We start from the raw sequence: 20963 nt of genomic DNA on the forward strand, positions 1-20963 counted from the left end.
TCTGGTGAAGACTTTGACATTTTACAACACAGAGACAGCTGCGGTTGGCGCAGGAGACGTAGTCCGTGCCCAGCAACAACTGTAACTTCCCCACTACTAACAATCCTTGTACCTTTGCATGAACAGTCGCTGGTGGTAGCCTAATCCGCCATAAGCCCTACCATCCGCCTACAGGCCTAAACCGTCGCAAAGGATTTTTTTTTTTTGCAAAGGCGTGCTGTGCCACTTTTTTCCGTCTGCTCTATAGTGCTAGCCTTCCAAGGTTTCTGTATAATATACCACACATTGAACCATACAAATTCCACGACAGCAAACTGACGCTTTCGCAGAGGTGGCAGTACAACTTTTTGTGGTGGTCACCAGACTTCGCCAGAAGTTGATGAAAATGACACTGACTGAGATGTTGCAGCATTCCATCACCATCACCCAACTGGAGAGCCAACAGCTTGTCATCAGTGTTACACGCAGGTAAGTCTACATTCATACAGTTACTAGGTGGTTTAGTGTGCTATGGCTTGGCTAGCATCGAGAGGCAACCATATCGCTGCTTGGGCCGGAATAATTTTCCTACCTCCATTCTCACATATTTGAGAAAATTTGAAGTTTATTCGTAAATTCTGTCCATCGTTTGTGCCTATGTACACGTGGACTACTGTTTTTCACAAACGGAAATCGCATACTGTTCACCTCTTTAGAAGTTTTAGCTACAGTAAATTGTAACAAAGTCACCATACACCGTCAACGATGACACTCACCTCAAAATTATTCAAAGAAAAGAACTTTTAGAAGCTGTCGATTGTCTTTCTTAAAATTAACTCATGAAAATTTAGCAGAATGTATCTTCATTAGCTGATTGGGAAACGAGTATGGTTTTCTATACAAGGGACTGCATGTGTTCTTTCTTAAATCGTTTTGTTATGAAGGAATATGTTTAGCATCAGTTTTCCTGTTTGTAATGTTTAGAAATGTTAGCACACTCAAGCGAATGTGAACACAATTTACAAGAGTACGAAAAAGCTGTTTCAGTAATTATCAAATAATACTTACATCAAGTCAGTCAGATTCGTACTCCGACCTTTCACCAACGCTTCGTTACTTTCGAGGAAGGCCGGAAGCTCCTTATTGATTGTTACCAACCCATTTCGTTTGCTGCTGAGCTTTTTATTGTTGTTGTTGTTGGTGTCATTATGGAAGAATTTAACCATCTGTTGAAAGAATATCTCAATTACTTCTTAAATTATTTTCAAATTTGCTCTATAGAGGAAATGTACAAAATTAATAATCTATTTTTGATCATCGCTGCTACATTTTCTAAAATAACAGAGCGGATAACAAAGTAAGATTATAGTGATAATTCACTGCAAAAGAAATGAGTAAAATGCACTTAAAACACAAATTCTATTTAGAACTTCGTCAGAACTCTGAATTTAACCTTTATCCACTGATTCGCGAAAGTCTTCTGCATCTGTTTACATACACAATACACGATGAACTTCTGGAAATTACGGTACATATGAAACTGCCGATTCCATGGTCATAGATTAAGAGTACAGAAAATCTGACAAATAAGTAAAGATAGGAAGTTACCTGATGGGAAGGAGTATGAGATAAATGAATTGTCCATGATGAAAAAAACAACATTTGTAAAGACAGAGCCAGAAAAAATTAGACAAAACAGGATGATGAAAGATGCGCTGATAAAGAATGGAGACGATCCCGCAGGTTGTTAGCCACTAGCAATAAGTAGGGGGCTACAGTATATTCCTATGCTTCTCACTTAATAGTGGTTCCTGAAAGGCGAGATACTTGATGCTTATCTTCAAGAGTCTGCAATTCATCTTTCTCAGCATTTCTGTCAAACTTTTAATCAATCGTGCTGCTTTTTTTCCCCATCCGTTCAATATCCTCTGTTAGTCCTACTTGGCATGGATTCCATGATTGTTTTCTAAGCATTCTTGATCTCCTCTGCGAGCTGATTGTATTTTCCGTATACTGCCAATGAAATGAAGTCTGCAATCTGCTTTATCTATCACGTAGCCTATGTGATTACACATTCGATAGTCCCTAAAATTATTGCAACTAAGTATTTCGACTTACTGAAATTACAAGCATAGGATACTGCGTTACTGAGTTTTGTGAAGACAACAATTTTACATATCAGATCATTTAAAGCAAGTTAACGTGTTTTGCACCACTTCGAAATGTTATCAAGGTCTGACTGAATACTTGTGCAGCTATTTTTCAGATAATACTTCATTACAGATCACCGCAACAACTGCAAAACGTCTGAGGACATTATTAATACACTCCTGGAAATTGAAATAAGAACATCGTGAATTCATTGTCCCAGTAAGGGGAAACTTTATTGACACATTCCTGGGGTCAGGTACATCACATGATCACACTGACAGAACCACAGGCACATAGACACAGGCAACAGAGCATGCACAATGTCGGCACTAGTACAGTGTATATCCACCTTTCGCAGCAATGCAGGCTGCTATTCTCCCATGGAGACGATCGTAGAGATGCTGGATGTAGTCCTGTGGAACGGCTTGCCATGCCATTTCCACCTGGCGCCTCAGTTGGACCAGCGTTCGTGCCGGACGTGCAGACCGCGTGAGACGACGCTTCATCCAGTCCCAAACATGCTCAATGGGGGACACATCCGGAGATCTTGCTGGCCAGGGTAGTTGACTTACACCTTCTAGAGCACGTTGGGTGGCACTGGATACATGCGGACGTGCATTGTCCTGTTGGAACAGCAAGTTCCCTTGCCGGTCTAGGAATGGTAGAACGGTGGGTTCGATGACGGTTTGGATGTACCGTGCACTATTCAGTGTCCCCTCGACGATCACCAGTGGTGTACGGCCAGTGTAGGAGATCGCTCCCCACACCATGATGCCGGGTGTTGGCCCTGTGTGCCTCGGTCGTATGCAGTCCTGATTGTGGCGCTCACCTGCACGGCGCCAAACACGCATACGACCATCATTGGCACCAAGGCAGAAGCGACTCTCATCGCTGAAGACGACACGTCTCCATTCGTCCCTCCATTCACGCCTGTCGCGACACCACTGGAGGCGGGCTGCACGATGTTGGGGCGTGAGCGAAAGACGGCATAACGGTGTGCGGGACCGTAGCCCAGCTTCATGGAGACGGTTGAGAATGGTCCTCGCCGATACCCCAGGAGCAACAGTGTCCCTAATTTGCTGGGAAGTGGCGGTGCGGTCCCCTACGGCACTGCGTAGGATCCTACGGTCTTGGCGTGCATCCGTGCGTCGCTGCGGTCCGGTCCCAGGTCGACGAGCACGTGCACCTTCCGCCGACCACTGGCGACAACATCGATGTACTGTGGAGACCTCACGCCCCACGTGTTGAGCAATTCGGCGGTACGTCCACCCGGCCTCCCGCATGCCCACTATACGCCCTCGCTCAAAGTCCGTCAACTGCACATACGGTTCACGTCCACGCTGTCGCGGCATGCTACCAGTGTTAAAGACTGCGATGGAGCTCCGTATGCCACGGCAAACTGGCTGACACTGACGGCGGCGGTGCACAAATGCTGCGCAGCTAGCGCCATTCGACGGCCAACACCGCGGTTCCTGGTGTGTCCGCTGTGCCGTGCGTGTGATCATTGCTTGTACAGCCCTCTCGCAGTGTCCGGAGCAAGTATGGTGGGTCTGACACACCGGTGTCAATGTGTTCTTTTTTCCATTTCCAGGAGTGTATTATCTGCCAGCTCATTTATATTCAACATGAACAGTTCCCTGCAGCTCATGCATTGACAGTTCTTCGTTTGTCGATGACTCGCTAGCCACGATGCTGTGTCCTCCCTAGCAAGAAATCCTCAGTCCAGTCACTAATTTCATTTGATACTATACAGGGAGATTCAGCTGTACCTACCCATGAGTTTTATGCAACCCACAACACCTTTAAATACCACGTGCAAGAGTTTTATATTCTCTCGATCGCTACATGCAACCTATCAGTCCCACAGAGAAGAAAATGCACAGGACGTTACTGTAGAAAGTTAAAGTACAAAAATGACCTCAAACGCGTTTTTCTTGAGTAGCTCAAAAACCGTAGCCTCCAGCGAAAACGAATCCCGTGACAAAATTTAAGTACATTAAATTTCCTACGAAAAGGTCCTGTTCATTTTTTTCTATAGAACTAATAATTTGCGAATAGCGAGCGACAGAATATGAAAATCTCACGTATGGTTTCTGAAGGCAAGCGGGATATAACTGCACTTTCATTAATACGTATTAGTGTGTTACCGAGTTAAATGTTTTCCAGAGCGAAAACAACTAGTATACACAGGTGATTGGCTTGAACCGTGGTTTTCAGGACATGATGCCAGAAAAAATGCAGCACTTCGCGCTACAGGAACTCGTCAACTCTTCCGTAAAGTGTGCATTTCGACGAATATAATGTGGAGGGTGATGATAGAGAATAACTGCACACCTGTCAAAAACAACGTGTCAAGCAGTAAAGGGAAATTATTTTGAACCCAGAGTTCAGTTATGTCAATGGATTACCCAGCGCAACACTGAAGTGTCTAGCTTCCTATAGTTTGCATTATTCAGGGATAAGACCTCTTTCAACTGTGATACTTTTTTCAACTGAAGTAATAACCATGTCTGGAACGATGAAAATGGGTACTCCATTACAGTTTCAGATCGTCAGGTAAGCAGTTATTTGAAACTACACATCTTGTCTACCAGAGGATATGGTTTCAACACGTCGGTGCACCATCCCACTTCGATACTCTCGTCCGTGTGTACCTAAACAACATAACCTCATCATTAAATTAGAAGGGGAGGCCCTGTCCCATAACCAATACGACTGCCGCATCTCACTGACATGAACTGGTTATTATGCGGTTACATGAAGTCACTGATGAATGAAACCCCAGATAAAAACTTAAAGAAATTGTCTCATTGTACAGCAGACAAAAGGGGTATTTCAGAGTGTGTGGTTAAGTTTTATGCTTCGTTATAATGCATGAATGAGACTGGCAGTCGTCAGTTTGAACAGCTACGATAAGTTTGAATTATTGCTGTAAAAAAGATCTTTATGCCAATAAAAATAAATACTTTTTTGGCCATTTGTTCTTCATCTTGAAGTATTCAGTTTAAGGTGCTCAGCTAATTCTATAATTTTGACCCAAAAGTTTTGAAACTCCCTTATACCCATCAAGCAAATGTTCACGCTGGCTGTTATAACTTGATTGCTCTTTTGTTAGTTACTAACATTAAAAGAATCTCTCCAACTTCAAAATTACACAAATAACTCCACCTAAAATCCACAAATCCCTAATTCCACTCCCACCTTCTGTGCTGTCTCGCTGTCATCTAATTTGGTTACCACGCTTACTTACTCACTCTCGCATCTCCACATCCCAGACAACGCCAATCGCCCGCCGTCTGCCGATTCTCACTGCTATAATCAAAGGAGTTGACCAGGAAATCACGACAGAGGAGGTTTAGTGGTAACTGAACTGAAACCCAGATACCACAGTCAGAAAAGTTCGCCACATTCACAACAAATTCTGGGCCCATGTTTGATGTCCCCATTTTCCCGAACACCCCATCATGCATTGATCACTTCATCAAACAAGGCGCCCTCAATTTCCGCTGCAGACACTGAGTTGAACCTTCCCATTCTCAAGCCCATGTATATCAAAAACATAATTGCCTCACTTATGATAATCATCTGCCTCTAAACTGTAAAAACAACCCACCTGCCTCAACTGCAAATCACCTCATCACCTAAAACAATGCCCTAACCTACAATATCCACCCAAATGCAATACCTGTGATCAAAACAATCATACTTACGCCTACACGTGTGAGGCCAAACTCCCTTCCGCCAAACCCGAACTTTTAATGTCCCCATCCGCTCCACTGACGCACTGACACGCCGCTCCACCCAAACAACTTGCTATGTTCCTCACTCACTGTCGAATACATCATCCAATTTGTCACCACAGTCCTACCAACCATCCATCCGTTCGAGCACCCCCATATACTCCAACAAATCCTAATGATAGCCTGTCCCATCTTTCACCTCAGAGCCACAATCGTTCACACTTAGTTTTCATCAACCTAGATAACGTCGTATAATTGTTCTCCCACTTACGCCTGCGCTGTACTCGTACTTCCCATCCCACTGTAGCTAATCTTCGCCAGTGCACAACTAATGCTATTTTTTAACACAACCCTTGCACTTTCACCTGTAAATGCTTTCTTTTCCAACCAGTACCCCAAAAACCAACTCCTTACCAAACTCAGTTCCACTTTTCTTATCACGATCCCATTCCATACTCCTCCTTTACTCCGAGCTGGTCCTCAAATTACTGAAGACCACCCACAGGCAACTCAACGGCACTAATTACTCTGGTCAGCAACAAAACTAGAACGCCTCATCAAAATTTTAAATTTTACTTTCATCATTTGCTTTTTCCATTTTTTAAAGTTTTTAAATTTTCATTGTATAGTTTTAAATCTGTAAGGCTACAAAGCAGCCACAGTGCTGCCGCCACACATCCCTCCCTCATCGCCACAATAGGAAGAATTAAATGGCAGTTTTGTTCTGTTGTTCCTTATTTACAACCTATAAATATTTGCGAGTGAGTAGTCTTTTATCTTCAGATAGTTAGAACGTGTGTTTTTATGTATGTGTGAAACATTTCATGCTAGTAGTCGTCTCGGTGTGTGGAAATAGGTAGTAAACATAATACGTTCTAAGGCGAAAAACAGCTCCTAAGGACAAGTACACTTGAGAGCTGTTCCTGTTAATAGAATTTGCCTTTGATCACAAGAAGATCTTTTTCCATGCATATGATGTTTGTTACCTAATGACAAACAATATGTTTTTGCGAAGATTTCCAAAATGTAAGCATTACATCTTCCACCGCATTATTTTACCTTTTGTTACATGTAAAAAAATGGTTCAAATGGCTCTGAGCACTATGGGACTTAACTTCTGAGGTCATCAGTCCCCTAGAACTTAGAACTACTTAAACCTAACTAACCTAAGGACATCACACACATCCATGCTCCAGGCAGGATTCGAACCTGCGACCGCAGCGGTCGCGCGGGTCCGGACTGTAGCGCCTAGAACTGATACATGTAAACTCCATGCTAAGCCCATGCTGACTGCCACATAGTGGCGCTCATACACATATTTACGCAATACAGAATAATAAAATCTCTTGTCAGTATGTTGATGGAAAGTTAACGTTCCCCCATTGTATTTGTAAACTGTTTCGTGCAGACTAAAGGCACTAAAATTCGTACTGCAGTTTTGTATGTTGTTGTTGACTGCAATCCAAACATTGGTTTGATGCAGATCTCCACGTTAGTTTATCCTGTGCAAGCCTCTTAATCTCTGCACAAAGCAGCGGCTTCAGTTTTGACTACTTGGACCATGGAAGCGGCGCAATGCCAGGCTTACACGTGGTGTAATCCGGGCTACCATTGCGATAGCCTGGCTCTCGTGCTAAGATGCGTCGACAATGTCCCAGCCTCGAGCAGCAGCCAGCGGGGCTAGTCGTGTGACAACCAGACTCACTTTAGTGCCAGGGGGAGACTTTCGTCATGACTGCTCGTTCCCTTTCAGCTTCTGCTCGAGAAATGCGGCGACAACTTTCTGCTCACTTGTTCACAGGTGCCAGGATTGCATCACTAGACGCAGGTTTCTCTACGATTTGAAAGGCAGGGGCGCTACAATAACTACTGAAACCTACATCCATTTGCACCTGCTTTTTGTAGTTATGCCTGGTCTCCTATTATTTGTTACCCCTCACATTTCCCTCTATTATCAAATTGACAATTTCTTGATACCCCGTATACGTCTTATCAACTTTTAGTCAAGTTATGCCATAAATTTCTGTTCTCCCGGATTCTACTCAGTATCCGATCTACCCCTCTAATCTTGAGCAGTCTTCTGGGGCACCACATTTTAAAACCTTTTCTGCTCTTCTTTTCTAAATTGTTTTAGTCCACATTTTGATTTCTTAAAAAATTAAATTACAGAAAAATAGCTTCTGAAATACTTTCTACCACTTAAATTTGTACGTGCTTTAACAAATTTCTCTTTTTCAGAAAGGTTTTTACAGTCATTGCCAGTCTGCATTTTGTGTCCAGTCTGCTTAGGACATAGTCACTTATTTTGCTGTCCAAATAGCAAAACTCGTCTGGTACTTTTAGTGTCTCATCTCCTAATCTAACTTTCTTAACATCATTTGATTTAATTCCAGTACATTCCATGACCCTTGTTTTAGTTTTGTTGATATTCATCTTATAACTTCTTTTCAAGACAATATTCATTCCGTTCAACTGATCTTTCGACACCTTTGCCGTCTCTGACAGAACTGCGATGTCATGGTGTGGTGTGCGTACTGTAAGACCTTCGGTACACACACCATCAGATTATTTGACTCGTCGCTCTAACGAAGTAGGCGAGTGTCAGCAATATGTCTCGTGGTCTTATCGTGGCGTGTTTATCCTCTGCCGTTAGGTCAGACGATAGAAATGCCACTTGCACGCTTAGAGTAGCAGATTGACGGTGACCAACTTTAAACAGAACATTTATTAAAATAATAACAAGCATAAAAATAACTTGGTTCTGGATGATATTTACAATTGACCATCTGAAGTTCCTTTGGTCTTGGTACGTTAATCTTATTCTCACATATCTCTGATAGTTGACAAAGTGTCTGTTCATTTATCTTCATGGCTATGTACAGGAATATGATAATCTTATTAGGCGCAGACTGAAACTTGACTACAGACAAATGCAGACTGATGCAGACTGGTACAGACTGGTGCAAACAAATGCAGACTGACTAATAGGAGGTCTGTACACTCGTTATGATACCTCGAGCGTTCAGGTATCACTGCGCGAGTGTGATCCGCGAGGAGAAAAGGTTCTACGTTAGCAGCAATCTCATTGGCTGCGTTACATACACTCCTGGAAATGGAAAAAAGAACACATTGACACCGGTGTGTCAGACCCACCATACTTGCTCCGGACACTGCGAGAGGGCTGTACAAGCAATGATCACACGCACGGCACAGCGGACACACCAGGAACCGCGGTGTTGGCCGTCGAATGGCGCTAGCTGCGCAGCATTTGTGCACCGCCGCCGTCAGTGTCAGCCAGTTTGCCGTGGCATACGGAGCTCCATCGCAGTCTTTAACACTGGTAGCATGCCGCGACAGCGTGGACGTGAACCGTATGTGCAGTTGACGGACTTTGAGCGAGGGCGTATAGTGGGCATGCGGGAGGCCGGGTGGACGTACCGCCGAATTGCTCAACACGTGGGGCGTGAGGTCTCCACAGTACAACGATGTTGTCGCCAGTGGTCGGCGGAAGGTGCACGTGCCCGTCGACCTCGGACCGGACCGCAGCGACGCACGGATGCACGCCAAGACCGTAGGATCCTACGCAGTGCCGTAGGGGACCGCACCGCCACTTCCCAGCAAATTAGGGACACTGTTGCTCCTGGGGTATCGGCGAGGACCATTCGCAACCGTCTCCATGAAGCTGGGCTACGGTCCCGCACACCGTTAGGCCGTCTTCCGCTCACGCCCCAACATCGTGCAGCCCGCCTCCAGTGGTGTCGCGACAGGCGTGAATGGAGGGACGAATGGAGACGTGTCGTCTTCAGCGATGAGAGTCGCTTCTGCCTTGGTGCCAATGATGGTCGTATGCGTGTTTGGCGCTGTGCAGGTGAGCGCCACAATCAGGACTGCATACGACCGAGGCACACAGGGCCAACACCCGGCATCATGGTGTGGGGAGCGATCTCCTACACTGGTCGTACACCACTGGTGATCGTCGAGGGGACACTGAATAGTGCACGGTACATCCAAACCGTCATCGAACCCACCGTTCTACCATTCCTAGACCGGCAAGGGAACTTGCTGTTCCAACAGGACAATGCACGTCCGCATGTATCCCGTGCCACCCTACGTGCTCTAGAAGGTGTAAGTCAACTACCCTGGCCAGCAAGATCTCCGGATCTGTCCCCCATTGAGCATGTTTGGGACTGGATGAAGCGTCGTCTCACGCGGTCTGCATGTCCAGCACGAACGCTGGTCCAACTGAGGCGCCAGGTGGAAATGGCATGGCAAGCCGTTCCACAGGACTACATCCAGCATCTCTACGATCGTCTCCATGGGAGAATAGCAGCCTGCATTGCTGCGAAAGGTGGATATACACTGTACTAGTGCCGACATTGTGCATGCTCTGTTGCCTGTGTCTATGTGCCTGTGGTTCTGTCAGTGTGATCATGTGATGTATCTGACCCCAGGAATGTGTCAATAAAGTTTCCCCTTACTGGGACAATGAATTCACGGTGTTCTTATTTCAATTTCCAGGAGTGTATTAATACGCGGATCGGCGGAAGCAGAATTTGGTCCGTCTCTAAGACAGCGCCATCTCGTAGTGCGGATACGGACGAGCGCTGCGCCTGCGCTGTTGTTCTTAGCGGGGCGCGCTCTATTGGGAAAGTTGTGTACGCGCTGACTACGCGCAACTATGTACACAACACATGGGCAAACCGTAAAGCTGCAGTGTCTTCTCCCTGAACTTTATTTCCTTTCCAAAATCCTCTTTTATACCCATTACTGCTTGCACAGTGTACAGATTGAATAATTTGGAAGACAGGATACAATACTGTCTCACTCCCTTCTCAACAACTGCTGTCTTCTATCCGTACGGTTACCCCAAACAATGACATTTGGATCCTCCTACATGCATTTGTTCTTCATAGCTGTATTTTCGCTACAACGTACGCTATGACGAACGTTTATTACCTATTTTGAAGCACTGTTACGTGATCTTGTTTCCAAACTGACCCGTAACTGATGTAAAACCCAAAAGGAATATCGGAATACATTTGTCTCCACCAGAATATGAAATATAAATCAGAACCAATGATTGCCAATATATAAATACTTAGATTACAATTTGCTATAATAAGGAATTTTGAAAGTAGATTGCACTACGCTGTGGCTGAGGGGACACACTGTACGGCAATAAAACTGACAGGGAACCAACCCTCAATGGTATTCATGGAAGTGCCACCTGCACACGTGCCAGGCAGCCGAGCCCAACAGTGCTTTGAATGAAAGCCGACTTGGCGCCGGGCACCCAAAGTCACATAACACAGATTATATTTCAAAGTTGTGCAGGGACAACAAAGACTCCGTTTTAGCAGGATATGACTGGTCATGGGGTGCGGGTCGTTTTTGGCAGAGTACCAGAAGAGCTGTTCTTATGGAAGGAACTGCAGACAGGCAAAATTCACTGAAATACACGGACTGTTAAGGTAACATCTTAGAAAGTGGAATGGGGACAGAAAACTTAGGACTTCTTTTAGGATCGTGAGACTCCGACACACCAAAAACCCGAATGTCTAGGGGAATGTAAAAACGGATACCATTGGTTAACGTACATGAGTTAGAATTTGGTGTAAGGAGCATGGCTGTGCTTATAGAGATCCAACCTTATTGGCCAATATACACTACTGGCCATTAAACTTGCTACACCACGAAGATGACGTGCTACAGACACGAAATTTAACCGACAGGAAGAAGATGCTGTGATATGCAAATGATTAGCTTTTTAGAGAATTCACACAAGGTTGGCGCCGGTTGCGACACCTAAAACGCGCTGACATGAGGAAAGTTTCCAACCGATTTCTCATACACAAACAGCAGTTGACCGGCGATGTCTGGTGAAACGTTCTTGTGATGCCTCGTGTAAGGAGGAGAAATGCGTACCATCACGTTTCCGACTTTGATAAAGGCAGGATTGTAGTCTATCGCGATTGCGGTTTATCGTATCGCGACACTGCTGTTCGCGTTGGTCGAGATCCAATGACTGTTAGCAGAAAATGGAATCGGTGGGTTCAGGAAGGTAATACGGAACGCAGTGCTGGATCCCAACGGCCTCGTATCACTAGCAGTCGAGATGACAGGAATCTTATCCGCATGGCTGTAACGGATCGTGCAGCCACGTTTCGATTCCTGAGTCAACATATGGGGACGTTTGCAAGACAACAACCATCTGTACGAACAGTTCGGCGACGTTTGCAGCAGCATGGACTATCAGCTCGGAGACCATGGCTGCGGTTACCCTTGACTCTGCATCACAGGCAGGAGGGCCTGCGATGGTGTACTCAACGACGAACCTGGGTGCACGAATGGCAAAACGTCATTTTTTCGGATGAATCCAGGTTATATTTACAGAATCATCCGTGTTTGGTGACATCGCGGTGAACGCACATTGGAGGCGTGTATTCGTCATCGCCATACTGGCGTATCACCCGGCGTGATGGTATGGGGAGTCATTAGTTACACGTCTCGGTCACCTCTTGTTCGCACTGACGGCACTTTGAACAATGGACGTTACATTTCAGATGTGTTACGACCCGTGGCTCTGCCCTTCATTCGATCCCTATGAAACTCTACATTTCAGCAGGATAATGCACGACCGCATGTTGCCGTTCCTGTTCGGGCCTTTCTGGATACAGAAAATGTTGGACTGCTGCCCTGGCCAGCACATTCTCCAGATCTCTCACCAATTGAAAACGTCTGGTCAGTGGTGGCCGAGCAACTGGCTCGTCACAATACGCCAGTCACTACTCTTGATGAACTGTGGTATCGTGTTGAAGCTGCATGGTCAGCTGTACCTGTACATGCCTTCCAACCTCTGTTTGACTCAATGCCCAGGCGTATCAAGGCCGTTATTACGGCCAGAGGTGGTTGTTGTGGGTACTGATTTCTCAGGATCTATGCACCCAAATTGCGTGAAAATGTAATTACATGTCAGTTCTAGTATAATATATTTGTCTAATGAATACCCGTTTATCATCTGCATTTATTCCTGGTGCAGCAATTTTAATGGCCAGTAGTGTACGAAGGTAGACAGAGAGAGGGAGAGCGTAGGAGACAGATTTGTCGAGCGAAATGTAACGAATTTTGTAACTAGTTAACCAACGAAATGCGAGTAAAGGAGGGAGACCAGCATTTTGTAAGAAAACATCTTACTAGTCAGCACTCACAGTATTTATCATTCAGCCAATCAAAATCGTGCAACGACAGAAAAACGCACAGAACAGACTCTTCCTTGTCGGAAGTGCACTGTGGAAAGTTTCTTCTTACTTCAGCATCTTGATGGGCAGAGTTTACTTCTAGACGACTTCTTCAGGCTCATCTTAGACGAGAGGTTCTCATCTGGGTAAGCTGAACTTAGACGCAAGTTGCTGATAAACTGCCATTAACTGATGTAGCGTACACTTCAGCCGCCATCTGAAGATTATGAGTATGCTTAGATCCAGCCGCAACAGCGAGGCGAACTGTGGGGAAAGTCGAATCATTTCTAAAAGTGTTAAGTAATTTCAGTCCTCATTCTGAAGACTTGTTTGCATTTGAGGGTCAACATGCGTTCAACTCCGACCATAGGTGTATACGCACATCCTTATGCAGTATTTCCTATCTCTATGCACTAACCTTCGGCAATCAGGGTAAGACTTGCGAAAATGTAAGTGATTTATCCAGTACGCACTTATTTGAATGACATTCTGTATTCCTTATCCAGGTTTATCAAGGCTTTAGTTTATTTATTTCAATGATTGTTAAACCATTTCTTTTCCATTTATGTAACAAACTGAGTTAATTGTGATCTTTGTCTTATTTCGAAGTCAGATGAATTCTTATATAATTGTTTTGCTGGGTAATAACTCATTTATATTAGATGTACAGGACCACGTTTAAATATTCACTTAAACTTTCAATTGAAGCACCCCACGACACTTGCAGAAAATATATTATCTGCTTGTATGTAAAATGAATTTACTAAAGAGTTATGTAGCTATAGGCCTTGTCACCAATTTAACAATAATTACGAATGAGTTCCAGCTGTCCTGAACTTGTGTGTGTTAGGTTGCTTCGATGTGTGTTTCCATTGTTATCAGTTTTGCGGAGTCATCTATTCGATGCTTGTAGGGTGTTGTTGGGAACCGTTTCAGCTCAAAACTTACGACTCGAGAGTTTTGGGATAAAGACCTATTTTTTATTTTTATTTTATTTCATTTTATTTATTTATTTATTTTTTTGCTTCCTGAGTTTCACATCACATCGCTTTGTTGTAAACACCTATATAAGGAAAATAAAACAAGAAAGGAGAAATGTTACTCACATGACTAGACATGCGGCAAATATGATAGAGCGTTTGCTGTTCCCATAGTAGAAATAACAAACAGAAATAAATCTTATTTGAAGTGCTTTAAATACAGAACACAACTCACTTACCTTCTCTGTAGCAATGGCGCTAAGATCGGCGGGCAAGAATTCCTTATCGCTGATGCTTTTCAGTGCACCAGCTTTAAGTAGAACTTTCACAACATCAGTATTCCCGTTGTTTATGGCCCAAAACAGTGCCTAAAATGGAAAATATTTGTAGAGCGAGTGTTATAAAAGACAAAAATCTTCGACTACTTAGAATATAATAATAACGAACGACTCGGTCATTTATCACAAAAGAATCATACAGACTGGTTACGTATACACAGAGCTAGGTGAAGAGATATTAAACTCATTCGGGAGGGCTGTGAAGTTCAGTTCCACTTCTGTTTCTTAAATGCTGTGCGACGGCGAATTGTGGCACAATAAAAGCATACTTGGAAAACGAAGCTAGTGCCCATCAAATTATTTAATTTTCCCGAACACAAATGTGGGCCCACAAGAAAAATGTGACGGCAAGGATTGACCACAAAAAGGGAATCCCTTGTGAACGTAACATTTTTATTATTTATTGTAACGTGAAGCATAAGAGTCGTGGCGGCACTGATCATTTGAACACATTCGTACTATGCCCAAAATTAAACTAATTTATGGTCAGCGGGCTGAAGGCATTATACAGGAAGCCGTAATAAGTACCGACCTTGGAGCCTCTCCGTTTAAAGCAGGTGTTGCAACGAAATTTTTACTGTGTCTACAATGCGTAGTTAATTTATTGTGCAGCAGAGTGGAGTTTTAGTGACTTGTCCATTTGTTATCTGACTCTCCGCTTCTAATCTATTTTGATACGTCATTTGATTGAGGCTCTCTGTCAGATACTATAGTGTTCATGTGGCTCAGCGAAAATAAAAATTGGATAATTTATCGCAGTACTTCTGGTAGACAGAAGCAGCAAAATTATTCCTGGAAACGTTTGAAGAGAGCTGTGCAGTCCAAAATTCGAAGCAAGGAAGCGTTACTGAACGAACATGTGAAAGAGCATCTTAATATGGAGAGGATGCCATCCAGAATAAATAGCTATGGGTATCTACCAAGAAATGGCTGCATAGACTCTCATAGAAACAAATACTATGTATCTGCTATTGGATGCGTGAAAAGCATGATTTCATGCTGTGATTCGCCCGTGGTTTAGCCTGTCAATCAGAGTGGTGGGAGTCTGCCGGTTACTCAGGACACTTTTCAAAAAAATATGAACACTCTGGACTACTCTTGAGTTACGGATTACGCTTTATCTAACTTGGCGGGGTATGTTAGTTACAGAATTAAAGTATCCGAGACAATGAAAATCACAGCGAATGCATGAAGAACCCATTTATTTTTAGAACATTGTATTTTGGAATGGTGTATTTCAGCAGGACGAGATCACGTAGCGTTCTGTGTAGCATTACAATTTCTGATTATATGAAGATACTGAACATATTTTCAAATCAAACGGACGACGGAAAAACCCTTGTCTGGATGTTTGCCCAAATCCAGGCCTTCTTTGGCGAATGCTCAGTTTCGGAGACACTTTGGTCATTGTGTTTATCCTTTCCGATAGTTTCTGATTATGTGGGTATCTAAACAGGAAGCTGAAAACAAAAATTATAGCCATTAGTGCCTTTCAACCACAGATCTGTGAGACTATTCAGGCAATGATTACAGTGGTTTTGGGAAAGGTAATGTAGTTAAGAATCGTTGAACATATCCGCAGTTATGAGGTTTGGAGTCAGTCACAACTTGAATTCCACAATGCTCTCTCCACTGAGCATACTATGTATCACTTTACCGGCAGTGTATTTCTTAGAAACAACAAAAATTCACCTCATGGAAATTTTTGTGATCGGTCTCTGGCAGTCTGTTGTGCGAATCACAATATTCCTCTGACATAACTTAGTTCATGGTTTTTGTGTTCAGTGAATGAGTGGTTTGCTTCACACTTAACTGATAGAAGCAGTGAAGCATCTTAAATAGCTCACGAACTTTCCTTGACGGTTTCTCTTTTAAATGGGGATAAATTATTATCGATGTTCCACAAGGTTGAACGTAGGGACCGTCCTTGTTATATCTATAACCGACCTTCCATCTCACACTGAGAAAACAGAATTAGCACTCTTTACTGATGAGGGAAGCAACAAGATCCAATCCAAAAAAGGAGTACCAAAAGAAAAGAAAACGGTAAATTAAAAATTCTTAGATTCTCGATAAATCGCATGCCATATAACTTAGAAGAAAGTACAGTTCATTCAATTATGTGCAAGTCTGGATACATCGTTATGAATAACAATAGAGTTTGGGGGGAACATAACATGTAAAACTGAACGTTCAGAGTTCTTATATATACTCGTGCAGTCACAACTTGAACTATAAATTACGAGCGTTGCCCAGAAAGTAACGCACCGCATTTTTTTCTCAGCCGGAAACAATGCTAATAATGCGAAACGTTACGTATGTATTATCGGAAGTCCTGAGTGAGCGCACCAAGTTTCCGTCACTTCCGACAGATAGCGTAGCTGCAGGATAGTTTTAAAATGGTGTCTGTAGGTGATGTACGTTACAAGCAACGTGCCGTCATTGGATTTCTCACTGCAGAGAAAGAAACTGTGGAAATATTCACAAACGCTTGCGCAAAGTCCATGGAGCATCTGCTGTCGACAGAAGTACAGTTAGTCGCTGGGCACGGAGGGTGAGGTCATCAGAAAGTGGCTCGGCGGAGCTCCACGATTTGCAGCGGTCGGGGAGAATATCCATGGGTGTCACACCTGACATGTTGCACCGAGCTGATGTCATTCGTGAGGACAGACGCATTACGATATTTTGAGGACGATGAGGTGATTCACACAGTGAAGCACTGGTTCCGTCACCAGGACAAGGATTGGCATCGAGAGGGCACACAAGCCCTTGTTTCGCGCTGGATGATGGCCACAGAAAGGGATGGCGATTGAACGGAAAAATGTGGTGTGTAGATAAAACTCCATTCGTTCGTGTGTGTAGTTCTCATTATATTCAATAAAGAATTGTTGAAGAAAAAAATTGCAGTGCCTTACTTTCTGGGAAACGCTCGTACATTTTATATATCTTCTCAAACGTTTGAGTACTGTAACATTTACTTTGCAGGTTGTTGTTGTCTTCAATTCAAGGACTGGTTTGAAGCACGGTTATCTCTCTCATACAAGCCTCTTCGTTTCTGCCTATTACAGCCAACATCGACTTAAACTTGCTTAATGTAGCTAAGTCTGCTACAATCCATCCCTCCACGTCTTATCAAACGATCTCTTCTTTTAGTCAAATTGTGTCATACATATCTTTCGAACCCTAATTTTTGCCTTTCGTGGATAGAGTGGATAGCTGACGAATTACAAAAATGTGCTTACAAAATTCTGTGTGGGATTAAGTTTTAATTTTTCTTTATTCCGTGACTGTTATGTGATCGCTATTGGCATCACATTACCATTTCGAAACTGCTGTAATGTAATGTTGTTGTAAGGACATTGCAACATATTATCCAAATGTTAAAGGTAGCTTTTAAGATGAAGAAGAACGCTTTCCTCTTCGAGTATTTGAAAACATTTTTTTACTGCCTATATTGCTGCAGTCCTGTAGCTCTTCTTCCCACGTATGAATTTTCTTAAACGGCTCCTTCTTGGTCCCAAAGCGTCCGCCCAATTACCTTATGAAATGACGTCGTAAATGTCCTCTGCATGAAGGCTACACTATCCCAGGGTTCTCTCAGTGAAATGCTGTTAAGTAATTTGCCTGACAAACAATCTTCTTCGAGAATTCGTGCCCACCGTCTTGCGTCCCGATCGCTCGCTTTCAGATATCTAGCCACATTATCTGATTGGAGGAGCTTATCGCATACGTAGTTAAGAGGCAACGGAATTTCCCAGCTGCTTACGCGGATGATGCTCTCAGACCTGACACCTGTGTTACGACCGCTTGTCGTCCTCTTTCAGTATTTGACGCTGAACGTGATACACATGTCTCATTCAGTATTTTGAGATAGGGAACCGATGGTCTGAAATAAATATTTCAGATAGTACGAGGACTTGAATGACCAATACATGAGAGGTAAAAGAACATGTTTGTAATTTGCTTATGTTTCCTAACAAACTGCCAGCCACATCGACATTAGTCCGCAGCTCGTGGTCGTGCGGTAGCGTTCTCGCTTCCCGCGCCCGGGTTCGCGGGTTCGATTCCCGGCGGGGTCAGGGATTTTCTCTGCCTCGTGATGACTGGGTGTCGTGTGATGTCCTTAGGTTAGTTAGGTTTAAGTAGTTCTAAGTTCTAAGGGACTGATGACCATTGATGTTAAGTCCCATAGTGCTCAGAGCCGAGCCATCGACATTAATAGCGCTGCCTTGAAAAATCAATACACAGTCGTTTACGAAGTGTTAACGTCGGAGTTTGCCACTGATCGAGGTTATGAATGGCTATCGAATATGAAGTATTATTCGTTGCAGACATGCGTACAATGTGTAGTACAGCAGAATATAGTATCTAAAAATTCGAAAAAATGAACAGAGGAAAGTTTCGGAACAGGTGATACACAAACTGAAAGAAAATAATAGAGCCGTGAATGGAAACGTACGAGAAGCTGGGTCTTTAAAGTTACGGTCAAGAATCTCGACAATGGATTATTCGCGCAGCAGAATTTCAGAAGATTGTGTTTGTAAGAGTATCATAAACATTACTCTTATCATAGGCCGATATTAACAATGCATTACGGTGACTACGATATCGTTCGAGTTAAGGAAGAGCAAAGAATAGGGGAAATAATTCGTTTAACCGCAAGTTTTGTTCAGTGGTAGGACGGAGCGGCGTGAACAATGTACTAAAGGTCCTGACTGGTGAGGATGAGCGGCAGTTGGTGTGGTGCGTTTGAAGAACACTTTCTCTGCAACAACTCGAAAACCGTAGTCTCTAGCTAAAACGTCTCCGAGAACAAAAGTAATCTGCAAATTTTCTAAAAAAAAGGTCCTATTCATTTTTTCTAGAACTACTTTTTTGCCTGATGCAAGGGATTGAAAAATCACAGATTAATAAAAACAATGTTTCAATCGCATAAAATTAATGTTTATTGTTAAATGAAATCGATTAAGGCCAAATTGCAAACGTCTGTACCGCATGTAAGAGCAGTAGAGTCGTGTTAAGGGATAAATGATGTTCCGTGGATGTGACAGGATGCAGAGGGGTGGGATGGAGGGTAGAAACGTGAGGGAAGGCAGGTCACCGGAATGTGGTCTAACGCTTTCTTCCTTTGTTCGACCCCCTCCATCTCTATCTCCACAGCATTTTCTGAACAGTTATTTTACCTGAGTAGACAAAATAACTTCACTGGGCTCGTGTTTGTACATGCAATGACTAAGAAGTATTCAATTTGTGAGTGTGATGTTGGCAGTGACTTTTGTAACCTTGGTCTGAAAGGGATACGTGGATAGGTAAGTGCAAGTTATTTGAGTCAAGATGCGAAAGTTGAAGACTTCAGGAAAAAATCCGGCGATGTTCATGCATCTTGGACAAAAGAATACACCAGAGCAGACGCTGAGAGAAGTTCTTTCTGAGGAACAGCCTTCAGCGTCAACAGTGTCCAAGGTCTGCGTTCAGCTGAGATGAAATTTGATTTTAAAACTAATTGTCTGCTTTGTGCAGAACCTGCTGACGACGAATTTCGTAACTGACAGTGGGAAAAACCCGAACAATTGTGGCGAAAGGGTTTCAATGCTCGATCCTTCAGTTACGACAGTATGATTACAGTTCGTGCATAGAAGGGTGAGAATGAGTGGTGAAACACCATCCGCAGACGCACGGCTCTGTTGGGAATCTACACACTGCAGATGGAAAGTATCAAGAGGACTGCCACAAAATGTTCTTTATAAGCTCGGTAGCTGCATCGAGAAAAAGCGGACGCCCTGAAAATGAATAAATTTCTCCATTAGTGGAGGAGATTGTCAGTTACATTGAGGGAAATAACAACCGCTAGTTCAGCTTACTTTATTGACAAGTTATTTGAGCAGGTTTGGAGAACAATAGCTCATATAAAGGCAATCAACGATAGAATGAGAGAAAAATATTGGGACCGCATTGTTTCCAGTACAATTCGCACCAGAAAAACTGTTCTGTGCTTCCGTAGTTTAGGTGAAAAATTTTTAATGATGTGTGGTATTGTTCAAATTGCAAAAGACGAAAAAGGAGAACTGCAGAGAACTGTGAAGACAGCTGCTACCATAATCTTGGAAGAAACTGTGCCAACGTCGCATGGCAATCCAGTTTTTCTACTTTGACAAATTATGTAGTGACGCTGAGGAAACGGTACCTCGTATGCTCCATGTATTCACCGAGTGCAGTTCATGGAGAAAAAGGGCAAAACGGAAAACTGAAAATAAGCTGCTATCTGTATCTCATGCTGCAATTCGCCCTCGATCGTTCATATCACCTGTCCTATAAGCTGCGGCTCTCCTCGTTCACAGGTAGTTTGGATCAAAAAATTTGATCAATATACTTGCTGGTATGGGATTGAGTGTAACTTGACACGAAGCTCAACAGCTGCAGCTATCAGTTGCCTACAACTCTGAAGAGCCTGGCCCTAGAGTAACATTCTGCCAATATGTATTCAACAGTCTCGACTTCAGTGCCTCTACTATCGACGGCTGGAAATGTTTTCACAGG

General features: G+C 43.4%; 1 protein-coding gene across 1 annotated transcript in view; it reads right to left on the reverse strand.

Moving 5' to 3' along the window:
- Positions 1–20963, reverse strand: part of LOC126249280 (inversin-like) — a 123505-nt gene that overhangs the window by 20573 nt on the left and 81969 nt on the right. The window contains exons 6-7 of the mRNA XM_049950934.1: positions 14328–14456; positions 1048–1205 (exon numbers count right to left, since the gene is read on the reverse strand). Coding sequence (XP_049806891.1) covers positions 1048–1205; positions 14328–14456 — 287 coding nt within the window. The remainder of the gene's footprint in view (positions 1–1047; positions 1206–14327; positions 14457–20963) is intronic.

The sequence above is a fragment of the Schistocerca nitens genome, chromosome 3 (assembly GCF_023898315.1).
Source record: "Schistocerca nitens isolate TAMUIC-IGC-003100 chromosome 3, iqSchNite1.1, whole genome shotgun sequence".
Lineage (NCBI taxonomy): Eukaryota > Metazoa > Arthropoda > Insecta > Orthoptera > Acrididae > Schistocerca > Schistocerca nitens.